General features: G+C 39.1%; 1 protein-coding gene across 7 annotated transcripts in view; it reads left to right on the forward strand.

Moving 5' to 3' along the window:
* The window catches only part of NR3C1 (nuclear receptor subfamily 3 group C member 1), a 122,078-nt gene extending 108,868 nt beyond the window's left edge, over positions 1–13,210 (forward strand). For all 7 annotated transcript variants that reach the window (XM_045794385.2, XM_045794387.2, XM_045794383.2 and 4 more), the window contains exons 7-9: positions 84–214; positions 8,335–8,492; positions 9,020–13,210. In XM_045794385.2, the coding sequence (XP_045650341.1) occupies positions 84–214; positions 8,335–8,492; positions 9,020–9,172 (442 nt within the window). In that variant the 3' untranslated portion in view covers positions 9,173–13,210. The remainder of the gene's footprint in view (positions 1–83; positions 215–8,334; positions 8,493–9,019) is intronic.
* The last annotated feature ends 279 nt before the right edge of the window (positions 13,211–13,489 follow it).

The raw sequence follows: 13,489 nt of genomic DNA on the forward strand, positions 1-13,489 counted from the left end.
CAATAATTAGAATTTCCTTTGTAAGTTCATACTTGTGTACTTTGGGGGAAACTAACTCAAACGCTGGTGTTTGTCTTTCACAGGCAGAGAATGTCCCTCCCCTGCATGTATGAGCAATGTAAACACATGCTGTTTGTTTCCTCTGAGTTACAGAGGCTTCAGGTCTCTTACGAAGAGTATCTCTGTATGAAAACCTTACTGCTTCTCTCTTCAGGTTGGTAGAACACCTCTTTGCTTCTAAAATTCACTTCTAAGTATGTCAAAAGTATGAAATGTAAACGTGTAGAAACAGAGGTGTGTTTGTACACACTGCACCAAGTTTACCATTAGATAACAGAGTTTTCACAGAAGTCGAATTTTATAAAGGCATAGCCAGTGATACCAAGATTAGTAAGACAGCTAGGTGCCACGGGGAAAGAGAAAGGTATGTGAGCTCCGCAGGAGCCCGTCTGTCCGGAGTGTGTACAGACCTCCTCCCTGTGACTTTCAGTAACATCATTAGAGGAAAGCTGGAGAAACTGAGCCAACAAGAATGGTTTTTGTTTCTTCGCTACACTGTAACTTGGTCGAAAATTAGTTACACGAGGAATATGACTGTGTCCGAGAAATTATGGGAGAAAAATAGGGTGTACAGAAGATGTACCTGATGACTGTTAGAGGACTGGCTGATACAGCACTGCTGCTGCACTGGGGGAACAGAGGTATTCCATCTAGAAAACAGCAGCAAGCATTCATCGAACAATCTTCAAAGTCTAGATGAAGGGACTGGTATATAAACTTGAGTGAGGCTAGTTGTGGCTGACAAAGGCATTACTTGGTAAACCTAGAAAGCTTTTGAAAAACACAAAGTCTCTTGTTAGCAAAAAGGTGGCATTTTCAACAAGCAGTAAAAGGAGGTCTGAACAGTTGGTGTTAGACAAAGTTGATGACTGAATACTTCTTTCATACACAAATTTGCAATGTTTCAAAAAGTCTTCTTTCCATGAGTAACTCTAGTTTCAAAGCTGCCAAATAACTTGAAGGGATGGATGTTGCATGTATCTATTTCAGCTTTTCCAAGGCACACATATTAATGCTTTCATATTACCTTTGTTCTCAGAAAACCTAAAGGAAAAGATCATTGCTAGAGACTTTAAGGTTACCTAACAGCACACTTGTTAAAGAAGTGAGCTTGATGTTATTAAACAGTTCAAATTCTGATCAAATCCAGGTACAGATCAGTGCCAAATACTAACCAATCTTATTTGTAAAAAGTGATTTATGTTTTATACATGCCACACTCAGAGTGCTATATGTACTTTTATCACTGCAGAGGATAAACTGAACTAGTATCTATCACTGGTTCCTTAAAGAAAAAAAGCATAGAATCAACAAGGAATAAAATATATGCCATTAGAAGATATAATCAGACTTCTGGTCGGACAGAATACTAGAATAGGTACCCTAACCTCCCACTAAAAAATGCTAGACTAACAGCACACAAGAACCCAAAGAGGTTAGCTGTACTCAGAGGGTCTATTTAATAAGTTTAAAGACAGAGGTTAGAAACCTATGTGAAATTTTTAGCCAGAATACAGTTTTTTACATACATATATATGTACATGTGTGTATCATGTACATAAATGAATGGGATAAGAGGCATGAATGAGGGAGGATGGCTGAAAGAGCGCTTTAAAACTCTTTTTTAAAAAATGATCCCATCGGCGAGCAGCATAGCAAATGATTATCCTAACACATTAGTAACCCATTCACAGTATACCAGTTGAAAAAAAGCTCTGGGCTAAGGTAATCATCAGAGAGAGATTGACAATAAAAGGTGGACAAGAATAGGGAAAGGAATTACACAAAAACGGCTGAAAACTTTCCAGAGTTGTTGAAAGACACCAATCCCCCCACCCTGTCCAGGCAGCTCAGTGAATTCCACAAGTAAAATCCAATTGACTGAAAAAAAGATCTTCAAAGGAGAAGCAGTCTAATAACCATATGTCTCCTGTAAGGGAAGCAGGAGTGTAAGGTGGGAGAGGAGGTTCAGAAATGCCCCTAAGGGTCAAGACAACACAGATGTCATCATAAAAGGAAAGACCCCCCCCCCCCACATCCCCAACACCTAACCACCCTATCAGTAGGGCTCCAGGATAGTAACTGGATTATAACTCCCAGAACTGCAGAGCATGTCCATTTGAGAAGGAGTTCTCAGGGAAACCTAAAAACAACGGGAAAAACAATAAAAACAGGCAGACAGGTTTCAGTTTCTGTTAAACACCTCTACAGCTAACATGAAACAGCCCAGCTCCTAGCCAGATTAACATAAAACCTCATACTAAACGTGTCGTTATTATCTCAGCCCTGATCTATCACTATCCAGCCTTCAGGAAAAAAAAGATAAGGTATGCAAGCTTAAAGGCAACACAAAACAGTCTGAAGAGGTACAAGCATCAGACCCAGCTCGGCTATGACACAGATGTTATAATGATCAGATAGGTAATTTAACATGATGATGACTATGCTAAGGGCTCTAATGGAAAAAGTAAACAACATGCAAGAACGCATGGATAATGTAAGCAGAGAGGTGGAAACTCTAGGAAAGAAAGAAAAGGAAATGCTAGAGACTAAAAATACTGTAGTGGAAATGAAGAATGCTCATCAGTAGACCAGATGTGGCAGAGTCCCAAACTTAAATGCAAAGAGAAGGATAAAAACAACATGGAACAGAGTAGTCAGAAACTGTGGGGGCCATTACACAACACGTCACATACACGTAATGGGGACATAAGAAATAAAAGGAATGGAAGAAATATATGAAATAATGGCTTGAAAATTTTCCAAAATTAATGTCAGATGCCAAAACATAGACCCAGGAAGCTCAAAAAACTCCAAGAAAGATAAATACCAAAAAATCTAAATCTAGGTATATTTTACTCAAACTGGAAAAAGCCAAAGACAAAAAATTTTGAAAAAAGCCAGAGGGGGAAAAAACATCTTACCCATAGAGGAACAAAGATAAAAATTCTCATCGGCAACTACACACGCAGGAAGGGAGTCGGGTGAAATATTTAGTGTTATAAAAATCAATCTACAATTATGTATCCAGTGAAATTATCCTTCAAAAGTGAGGGTGAAATAGAGTCTCAAACAAAAACAGAGAATTAGTCATGAGAAGACCTGCCCTGCATAAAACGTTTAAGGAAGTTCTTCAGAGGAAATGAAAGTGATGCAGTTCAGAAACGTGGATCTTCAGAAAGGAGAGCATGAGAGGAGGAAACGATGAAGATGAAAATTCATTTTTCTTCTTACATGATCTAATGCCCAACTGTGGAAAGTAATTATAGCAACGGCACACTAGATGATCATAACACACGGACGAAGGAAGTGACTGATGGGAGAGGACCCGCGCGTAGGGCTGGCGGGCACCTCCACCATAGATCGGGCAGAGCAGTCTTATTTAAAGGAGCTGTAGACGAGTTGTCTGTGTATATGAGGACCTCCAGGGCAAGCACTGAAAACAGCTTAAAAATATGTAATAATAGGGGCGCCTGGGTGGCACAGCAGTTAAGCGTCTGCCTTCGGCTCAGGGCGTGATCCCGGCGTTATGGGATCGAGCCCCACATCAGGCTCCTCCGCTATGAGCCTGCTTCTTCCTCTCCCACTCCCCCTGCTTGTGTTCCCTCTCTCGCTGGCTGTCTCTATCTCTGTCGAATAAATAAGTAAAATCTTTAAAAAATATATGTAATAATAGACTGAGAGGAGAGAATCTAGAATCATAGGAAACACTGAGTAGAAACCAGAGAAGGTCGAGAAGAGGTGAGGATTACAAAAGAACGAACCAGTGCAATGAGTAGAAAACAGTGACAAACACGGTTGCTAGTAACCCAGATAGATCAATCACCTGACATGTACAGTCGTCTTTTTTTTTAAATGAAGGTGAAAGGAAATTTTGCCACCAGAGAGCCTCAATAAAGTAAGATTAAAGGGTATACTTAGGCTAAGGGAAAGGAGTCCATCTCTAAGAAGGAAAAGAACAGTGTGTGGTAAATATGGAGATATGTTTAAACTAATATTTATTAGTGTTTTGAAGGGTCTAAAAAACAGAATTGAAATAATACACAATAATTACACCTAAACAAGAAGGGTAGTTTGAGTGTTTAAATTTCAGGGACGCCTGGGTGGCTTAGTCAGTTAAGAGTCTGCCTTCAGCTCAGGTCATGATCCCAGGGTCCTGGGACTGAGTCCCTCATCAGGCTCCTTGCTCAGGGGGGAGCCTGCTTCTCCCTTTGCCCGCAACTCCCCCTGGCTTGTGCACTCTAATAAATAAAATCTTTAAAAAAAAATTTCAATAATGATGGCTAAAGATAGAAGTACACAAAGTACCCAACCACCAAGTTGGGGAGTGGGGGTGGCAGCTGAGTCAGACATGGTAAGGAAAAGCAATCCAAGCAAATGAAATGACGGGGAAGAGCATAAACAAATGCATGGTAAGGGAAAGTAACAAATGGTATATGAATAAATTTATCAGCAATTTCATTAAATAGAGAGGAGATAAAAGCTCCAAGGTAAAAAGACCCACAAAAAAATCCAAGACTGTATTTTAAAAAAGAAAAAAATCCAACTTTATGCTATTGACATGAGAATATCTAAATAAAGCTACTGAATGGCTGAAGTAAAAAGCCATACAGTAACCCAGTGACGGGTAAACTTGCACTATAGGGTGTCAGATGGTAACTGTTTTTCAGTTTTGTATACACAGTGTCATAGCTGCTCAACTCTGATGCTTGTAGAATGAACACAGTTGTCAACAACAGAAAAAGAACACGCATTGGTACGTTCCAATAAAACTTTATTTTCAAACACAGGCTGCTGGTGGGACTAGGCCACTGGTCATGGTTTGCTGACCACTGTTTTAACCCAAAAACAGCTGTGGCAGCTACATTTATTATCAGCACAGACTTCAAAGTGGAAAAACAAAAAACCCAGCTCTTTAAAGATGCTACTTACCAGAAAAGTAATTCTAAGTATACGGCTTAACCACATGAGGCAAAAAATTCATGGAGCTACAAGGATAATTAGGGGTAATTTGGGATAGATGAAATTCTTTTAAACGTAAGCACTGAATAGGGCTTCTCCCATCATTATTTTTAGAATTCGGGTAACAATCAGGAAAAAAATTTACATGTAAACAGTGAAAATATTAAATTTTAATATTTAAGATATTAGCAATAATTAGGTTACCTGTAATATATTAACCCATTTTAACATGGGAGGCTCTTACCACTTCTGATTAAGTAGCCTTCATTTTCACAGTAATACTGACATCTTACAAGTGCCAAGTATTGTTTCATAGGATCAGAATGTTTTCATATGTGTTCCTTGTTCTAACCCTAGTCAAAATCCAGGCAGAGTGATACATCACATTAACAAAATGAAAGGTAAAAATCATATAATCATCTCAACGGGTGCAGAAAAAGCATCTAACAAAATTTAGCATCTATTTATGATAAAAACTTTCAGCAAAATGATTATAGAAGGAACATACCTCAGGCATAATAAACGCCATATATGACAACCGACAGCTATCATCATACTCAATGGTGAAAAGCTGAAAGCTTTCCCTGTAAGAACAGGAATAAGAAGACAAGGATATCCCCTGTCATCACTTTTATTCAACACAGTATTAAGGTTCTAGCCAGAGCAATTAGACAAGAAATAAAAGGCATTCAAATCTAAAAGAACTGTCCCGGCAGATGACATATTATATATAGAAAATCTTAAAGACTCCACAAAAAGACTGTTTCAACAAATAAACAAATTTAGTAACAATGCAGGATACAAAATCAATATGCAAAAATCTGTTGCAGTTCTATACACTCATAATGAACTAGCAGAAAGAGAAGACTATAACTCCATTTACATTTGCATCAAAAATAACAAAATATCTAGGAATAAAGTGTATCCAAGGAGGTGAAAGACCTGTATGCTGAAAACTCTAAGACACTGATGAGAGAAACTGAAGATGACAGAAATAAATGGAAAGATATTCCACATTCATGGATTGGAAGAATATTGTCAAAATGTCCGTATTTCCAAAAACAATCTACACATTCGGTGCAATCCCTGTTAAAATTCCAATGGCATTTTTCACAGAACAAATAATCCTAAATTCTGTATGGAACTGTAAATAAGACCCAGAATAGCCAAAGAAACGTAGAGAAAGAAGAACAAAGCTAACGGCATCACCCTCCCTGGCTTCAAACTTTATTACAAAGCTGTAGTCATAAAAACAATATGGTGCCGGCATAAAAAGAGACACATAGCTCCATGGAGAGATTAGAGAGCACATACAGAAACCCAGACATAGATGGTCAATTAATTTACGACAAAGTAGCCCAGCGTGTACAATGGGGAAAGAAAGTCTCTTCAATAAATGATGCAGGGAAAAATGGACAGCCACATGCAAAAGACTGAAAGTGGACCATATCTTATACCATACACAAAAAATAACCCAAAAATGAGTCAAAGACTTGAATGCAAGACTTGAAACTATAAAACACCTAGAAGAAAACAGAGGCAGTAAGCTCCTTAACATCAGCCTTGGCGATGAATTTCTTAATCCGGCACCAAGAGCAAAGGCCAGAAAAGTAAAAATAAAAATCTGGCACCACATCTCACTATAAAGTTTCTGCACACCAAAGAAAATGATCAACGAAATGAAAACGCAACCTACAGAATGGGAGATACTTGCAAATCCTAACCGGCCAACAGGCACATGAAAAGATGTTCATCATACCTAGTGATTAACAGGGAAAGGCAAATCAAAGCCACGTCTCATCTCACATCTCTTAGAATGTCCGTTATCAAAAAGACAAGAAATAAGCGTTGGCGAAGGTATGGAGAAGGTATGCACACTGCTGGTGAGAATGCAAACTGGTGCAGCCACTGTGGAAAACAGTATGGTTTGTTCCTCAACAAGTTAAAAATAGGACTACTACATGACCCCATATCCATTTCTGGGCATTTGTCCACAGAAAATGAAAACCCTAACTCGAAAAGTGTATGTAGACTCATATTCATGGCATAACTATTCACAAAAACCAAGACACGGAAACAAAGTGTCCGTCTATGGACGAATGGATAAAGATGGGATATATATGGTATATACAGTACATATACATTCAATGGAATATTATTCCACCATCGAAAAGAGTGCCATCTTGCTACTTGCAACAACATGGATGGACCTTCAGGGCATTAGGCTAAGTGAAGTAAGCCAGTCAAAGGAAGACAAGTACAAATAAGTGTAGAATCTCAAACAAGGAGACAGGCTTGTTTGTACAGAGAACAGACTGGTGGTCTCCAGAGGAGGGCTGACTGGAGGGTGGGAGAAAGGGAGAAACGGGGGTTAAAAAAGAGAAACTTCCAGGCATAAAATAAGTCATGTGGATGTCATACACAGCATGGTGATTATAGTTATTAGTACTATATATTATACATGTGAAGGTTGCTGAGAGGAAATCTTAAACGTTTTCATTGTAAGAAAAACTATCTAATACATGGTGATGGATGTTAACTATAGATGTATTGTGACCATTTTGCAATACATACAAATATTAAAAAAAAAAACTCAAAGAGTAGACGACACAGCTCAGGCAGGTTATACTCAAATCCACAGAGCAAGTAAGAATAAAGCACTTGCTCCTAAAGCCAGTGCTTTTCCTGAATTCCAGAATTTTCTGAGATGTCAGCAACAAGAAAGTGAAGTTTGGGAAACAACATACTCCCCTCCCTGGAAAGTGCCGATTTTGGCTCCGCTAAATCCTGAAAACCAGTAATCTGCCTAACTTTGTATTAGCCTTTGCTTATATTTTGACCAAATCCCTTTTTCCCCAACCATTAACACAGAACCAGAGTTCCTAGGAGCACACTTTGAGAAATTTGGGTGTGTACAAAAGTCGGTCTTTGCAGGATTCACGGACAACATGATTAACCTTCTGTTCACAGTCCTTCTCACTGGTACCAGTTTTTGAAAAGTAATATAAAAGGACTGAATTGATACCACTTCAATCTAGAAACTATACAGTATTTTCTAAGTACATAAGGGAAGGCAAATACGTGCTCCCCAGCAAGGCACGACTCCAGGTTAAACCCTTCAATTTTGTGTTATCCCCTAATCTCTCTTGCCTGTACTTTCCTAATCCTGTGAAATGCTTGTATTTTCATGGAATGTATTCAGAGTGTATATATAATGTACGTCAGGAAGCGTGCTATTAATAATAAATGCCCTACGGGCACATAGAGTTACTATGAGAAAATTCTTTACTTGACATCATCTTAACCTTTTAGTTCCTAAGGAAGGTTTGAAGAGCCAAGAGCTATTTGATGAAATTCGAATGACCTACATCAAAGAGCTAGGAAAGGCCATTGTGAAGAGGGAAGGGAACTCCAGCCAGAACTGGCAGCGCTTTTACCAACTGACAAAACTCTTGGACTCCATGCATGATGTAAGTGTCAGACCTAAGTCCCGCTATCCAGAGCACTGTCTGGGACATGGGGTTAGTTAATTATAATTACATATCATCTGATGAATTGATCATATATAATGTCAGCCTCAGTTTGACACACATTTCTCCTAAGGCCAGTTATATCATTTCATCTAGTCACGTGCATAGAACATCATGATGCCAGTACAGAATTTAATAGCACAGTTTAAAACAAAAATGTCAAATTCCCTGTTTTCTGTGACGTGTCAATTAAATTACCATACGTCCTTCACGTTATTGTACTAGAGTTCACCGTGATGCACTGAAGGCCATGTAATTCGATATACAATTCTGAAGAATCCAAAACGTGCCTGGTACCTGAATGCCCGCTTTATTTAACTGAACTCCTTTCTTATTTGGTGGATTCCAGCAAAGATAGGTATATTCTAGGTCAGATAGATGTATTTTCTAAATTAGAGGCCAAAAAGCATGAGATGTTCCTACTAGTAAGTTTTTAAGAATAATCGTTTGTACATTTTCTCTTGCAGGTGGTTGAAAATCTCCTTAACTTTTGCTTCCAAACATTTTTGGATAAGACCATGAGTATTGAATTCCCAGAGATGTTGGCTGAAATCATCACCAATCAGATACCAAAATATTCAAGTGGAAATATCAAAAAACTTCTGTTTCATCAAAAGTGACTGCCTTAACAAGAAAGGTTGCCTTAAAGAAAGTTGAATTTATAGCTTTTATTGTACAAACTATCAATTTGTCCTGTAGCAGTTCTGCTGTTTTATTTTTTCCTTTCTGTTTTTGTCTGGTCTTTGTTTTCGTTTCGTTTCGTTTTAAATACGCACTACATGTGGTTTATAGAGGGCCAAGACTTGGCAACAGAAGCAGGTGAGCCATCGCTTCTCAGTGGTGGGAAGAGTAGAGAGTGACAGTTGGTGGATCCCAGAAATTAGCCACAGTCATGGGGGTGATCTCCACTGTCAGAGAAGGATGGCGCCTAAACCGCCAGTGCCCAGAGTCTGCGTGACAAACTTTCTGCTCATACTTTTCACAGTCGGCTGGACAAAATTTTCTAGACTTTTTGTTGGTGTATTTTCCCCTGTATAGTTAGGATAGCAGTTTTTGATTTATGCATGGAAACCTGAAAAAACGTTTACAAGTGTATATCAGAAAAGGGAAGCTGTGCCTTTTATAGCTAGTACTGTCTGGTTTTAACAATTTCCTTTATATTCAGTGAACTACGCTTGCTCATTTTTTCTTACATAATTTTTGTATTCAAGTTATTGTACAGCTGTTTAAGATGGGCAGCTAGTTCATAGCTTTCCTAAACAAACTCTAAACATTAATCTTCTGTGTGAAAATGGGTTGGTGCTTCTAACCTGATGGCACTTAGCTATCAGAAGACCACAAAAATTGACTCATATCTCCAGTATTCTCGTCAAAAAAGCTCATATTTTGTATATATCTGCTTCAGTGGAGAATTCTGTAGGTTGTGCAAATTAACCGTCCTACCTGGTGTGGAGCACCTAGTCCAGTGACCTGCTCAGTAAACTGTGGATGATGGTTGCAAACGACTAATTTCAAAACAAAACAAACTACCAAGAGGCCCTGTTTGCACTTAATGCCCTATCTCTGCTATGGCTAGATGGCAAGAAAGTTGGTCAAGAGTCGTTCAGGACCTTTTGTTGTAGTTTATGTAAGTTCTTGAAAAAGTCAGGATTCCAGATAACCAGCTGTCAGAGACACAGCTGAGAGATTTGAATCAGACCAAGTATTTCCTCTCACTCAACTCGACCCCCCAGATAAATCTCCAATACGGCAAACATAGCCAGACACCCATTTTCACATTCCCATCCGTCACCAATTGGTCTCTTTCCTGGCGGTGCAGGAAAGCTCAGCTACTGATTTTTCTGATTTCGAGCTGTCAGACTTCCATGTTTGTAAGACTACATATGCCTCACATCCCTCCGTGTGCCATAGAGTTTAACAAAAGTCTTGTAAACTTCTCCTCCTCACTGTTGAGAATGATCATTTTAAACAAAATAGAAGCTGTAGTAGCCCTTTCTGTGTGCACCTTACCAACTTTCTGTAGACTCAAAACTTACATTTACTAAGCCACAAGAAAGCTGATTTCTATTCATGGTGGCCAAATTATTTGTGTAATAGAAAACTGAAAATCTAATATTGAAAATATGAAACTTCTAATATATTTTTATATTTAGTTACAGTTTCAGATATATATCATATTGGTACTCACTGATCTGGGAGGGAAGGGCTACTGCAGCTTTACATGCAATTTATTAAAATGACTGTAAAATAGCTTGTATAGTGTAAAATAAGAATGATTTTTAGATGAGATTGTTTTATCACGACATGTTATATATTTTTTGTAGGGGTCAAAGAAATGTCGATGGATAACCCATATGATTTATAGTGCGTGCAAGCATTCATACAGGCAGCAGTGGTCTCAGAAACGCAGCAGGTTTGCTCTAGGGGAAGAGGGACATGGAGACCGGCCCCTGTGTGCCATGAAGGCTGCCGAGGCTCCGTCCCATTCAGATCACAGAGTGAGTCATCCTCTGCCTCCCACGGTGGGTGACCGCCCTCCTCATTCCCACAGTAGTCTGTCTGCCCAGGTGTGTGGGCGGAGTCTCCCCTGGCTCAAGTGTGCAACTGGGGGGGGTGGGAGGGACAGAGAGGTGGTGCCCCCCAGCCCACCCCCTCCCAGCGCTCCCTGACAGCAGGGCTACTTTTCCACAGAGCACAGAGCCCCTCCAGCAACGTGGTCAACACCGGGGCTTCAGGACTTTGGCAATAAGACGCGTAGAGGTACCAGCAGTCTGTAAATAGTGCAGAATCCCATAGGTTGCCAAATAATACACTAAATCCTTTCTATCCTACTAGAGTTCATTTCCAAACAAAATGAGTACGTGTTTGTTTTCTTTGAATGCTTTTTTGAATGTTATTTGTTATTTTTCAGTATTTGGAGAAATTATTTAATAAAAAATGTAATCATTTGCTTTTTGAATGCTCTCTAAAAGGGAATGTTCCTTTTGTAATGGTTTAAATTGATCTCAAAGTATTTTAAGACGGTCTGTAACCCAGCTGGATGTGAAATTTTTGGTGCCTAAGAAATACCGCTTGAATATTATTATCAATGACAGTGTTAAGTTTCAAAAAGAGCTTCTGGAAGGTAAATTATTGTTCATTTATGGAATGTTATATGGTTAAAACCAGAAAGCACATCGCATGTTACTCTTTAGTCCCAACTTTGGTTCTCAAAAAAACAGAGCTCAATGAAAAAAAAAAAAGACACGTGCACTTGGTCAAAAGAAAATCAACTGACATTCATGAAACTAGGAGGCTGTACCCTGCATGGAAGAGAAGTTGTGCCCTTGTGAAATAAGTGGGAAGGAAGAAGGTTATCTTAGCTATGTTTGAATAGAATTACAATCTAAGTGAGAAAAGATCCGGTGCTACTGGAAAGCAGCTTCATTTTCTATGTAGGTGGTGTCCTGCCATCCCAAACTAAGTTCATAGCAACTTCAGGGTTGGCAACATGCCAAGGTGACTTACAGCAAATCCTGAAAAGTATTTTTAATTATTGGTGGGAAAATGTGTCCTTCTCAGTGTTTTTAGGCCTTGCTGGGACACCGTACAGTGCTTGTTTAAAACTTTGGCAGGGGAACCTGAAAGAGCATCTACCTTCTGGAGAGGGGAAAACAAAAAAGAACACCCCAAAAAGAAAGCTAACATGACTCCTGTCTGAAAAGCTTAGTAGTTAGCGTCAGGTGAGCTCTGGGCGTGCGTGCAAAGGAAAGCCGACCTCGCTTCAGAACTGGAGGGGGGGAGGGCAGGGGCAGTTTTACTCACCTAAACCACCTCTCCTCCATCAGTCTTAGCTTAGTTTTGTGTTTAATACCCTAAAGCGACATCACTGTGGAATGAACAATAAGACTAGACTCTGGTCTGTCAAAACTCAAGAACCCTGGCAGCCCTCAGTGAGATTTCAGTGTTGGCCGGTCACCCTTAATACTGTAGCTGTAAATGAATGTGTTTTCACGTGCCTGGTTTGAGAGATGGATGGGAGAAGAGGAGTGTAAGGAGGACACTTTAACCACTTTGAATGGAAGTTGCATCATTTTCCAGACTGTGATCAGTTAGCCTGGTCCACCAGGGATTAGTGACCAGGTTTTCAGGAAAGGATTAGCTTCTCTCTAGAAAATGCCTGAAAGAAGGATTTTATTTTCTGATGAAAGGCTGTATGAAAATACCCTCCTCAAATAACTTGCTTAACTACATATAGATTCAAGTGTGTCAATATTCTATTTTGTATATTAAACAAATGCTATATAATGGGGACAAATCTATATTATACTGTGTATGGCATTATTAAGAAGCTTTTTCATTATTTTTTATCACAGTAATTTTAAAAATGTGTAAAAATTAAAACCAGTGACTCCTGTTTAAAAATAAAAGTTGTAGTTTTTTATTCATGCTGAATAATAATCTGTAGTAAAAAAAAAAAATGTCTTTTTACCTACACAGTGAAATGTCAGACTGTAAAATCTTGTGTGGAAATGTTTAACTTTTATTTTTCATTTAAATTTGCTGTTCTGGTATTACCAAACCACACATTTGTATTGAATTGGCAGTAAATGTTAGTTAGCCATTTACAGCAATGCCAAATATGGAGAAACATCATAATAAAAAGATCTGCTTTTTCATTATGTGACTCCAACATGCTTTTGTAGAACTCGTGCAGTTCCAATTTTCCTACTTTTTGTTCTCCTTCTTCTACTGAAGGCAGAGTTACCACTTCAGGCAACTTTTAAGACACTGAAGTGGACACTGACAAATCAATGTGGCATTGTTTGCAGGCTACTGGGGCAGAAATCCCAAGCGAGCTTCACCCTGGTGCCAGAGACACAGACCATCCCATCCACACCTCAAATGGTCCTACGCCAATTCCTGCAAAGGGTATGAAGGCAAGGAAGAACCCACTC

Source organism: Ursus americanus, chromosome 5 (assembly GCF_024610735.1).
Source record: "Ursus americanus isolate L20-20 chromosome 5, mUrsAme1.1.p, whole genome shotgun sequence".
NCBI classification, from domain to species: domain Eukaryota; kingdom Metazoa; phylum Chordata; class Mammalia; order Carnivora; family Ursidae; genus Ursus; species Ursus americanus.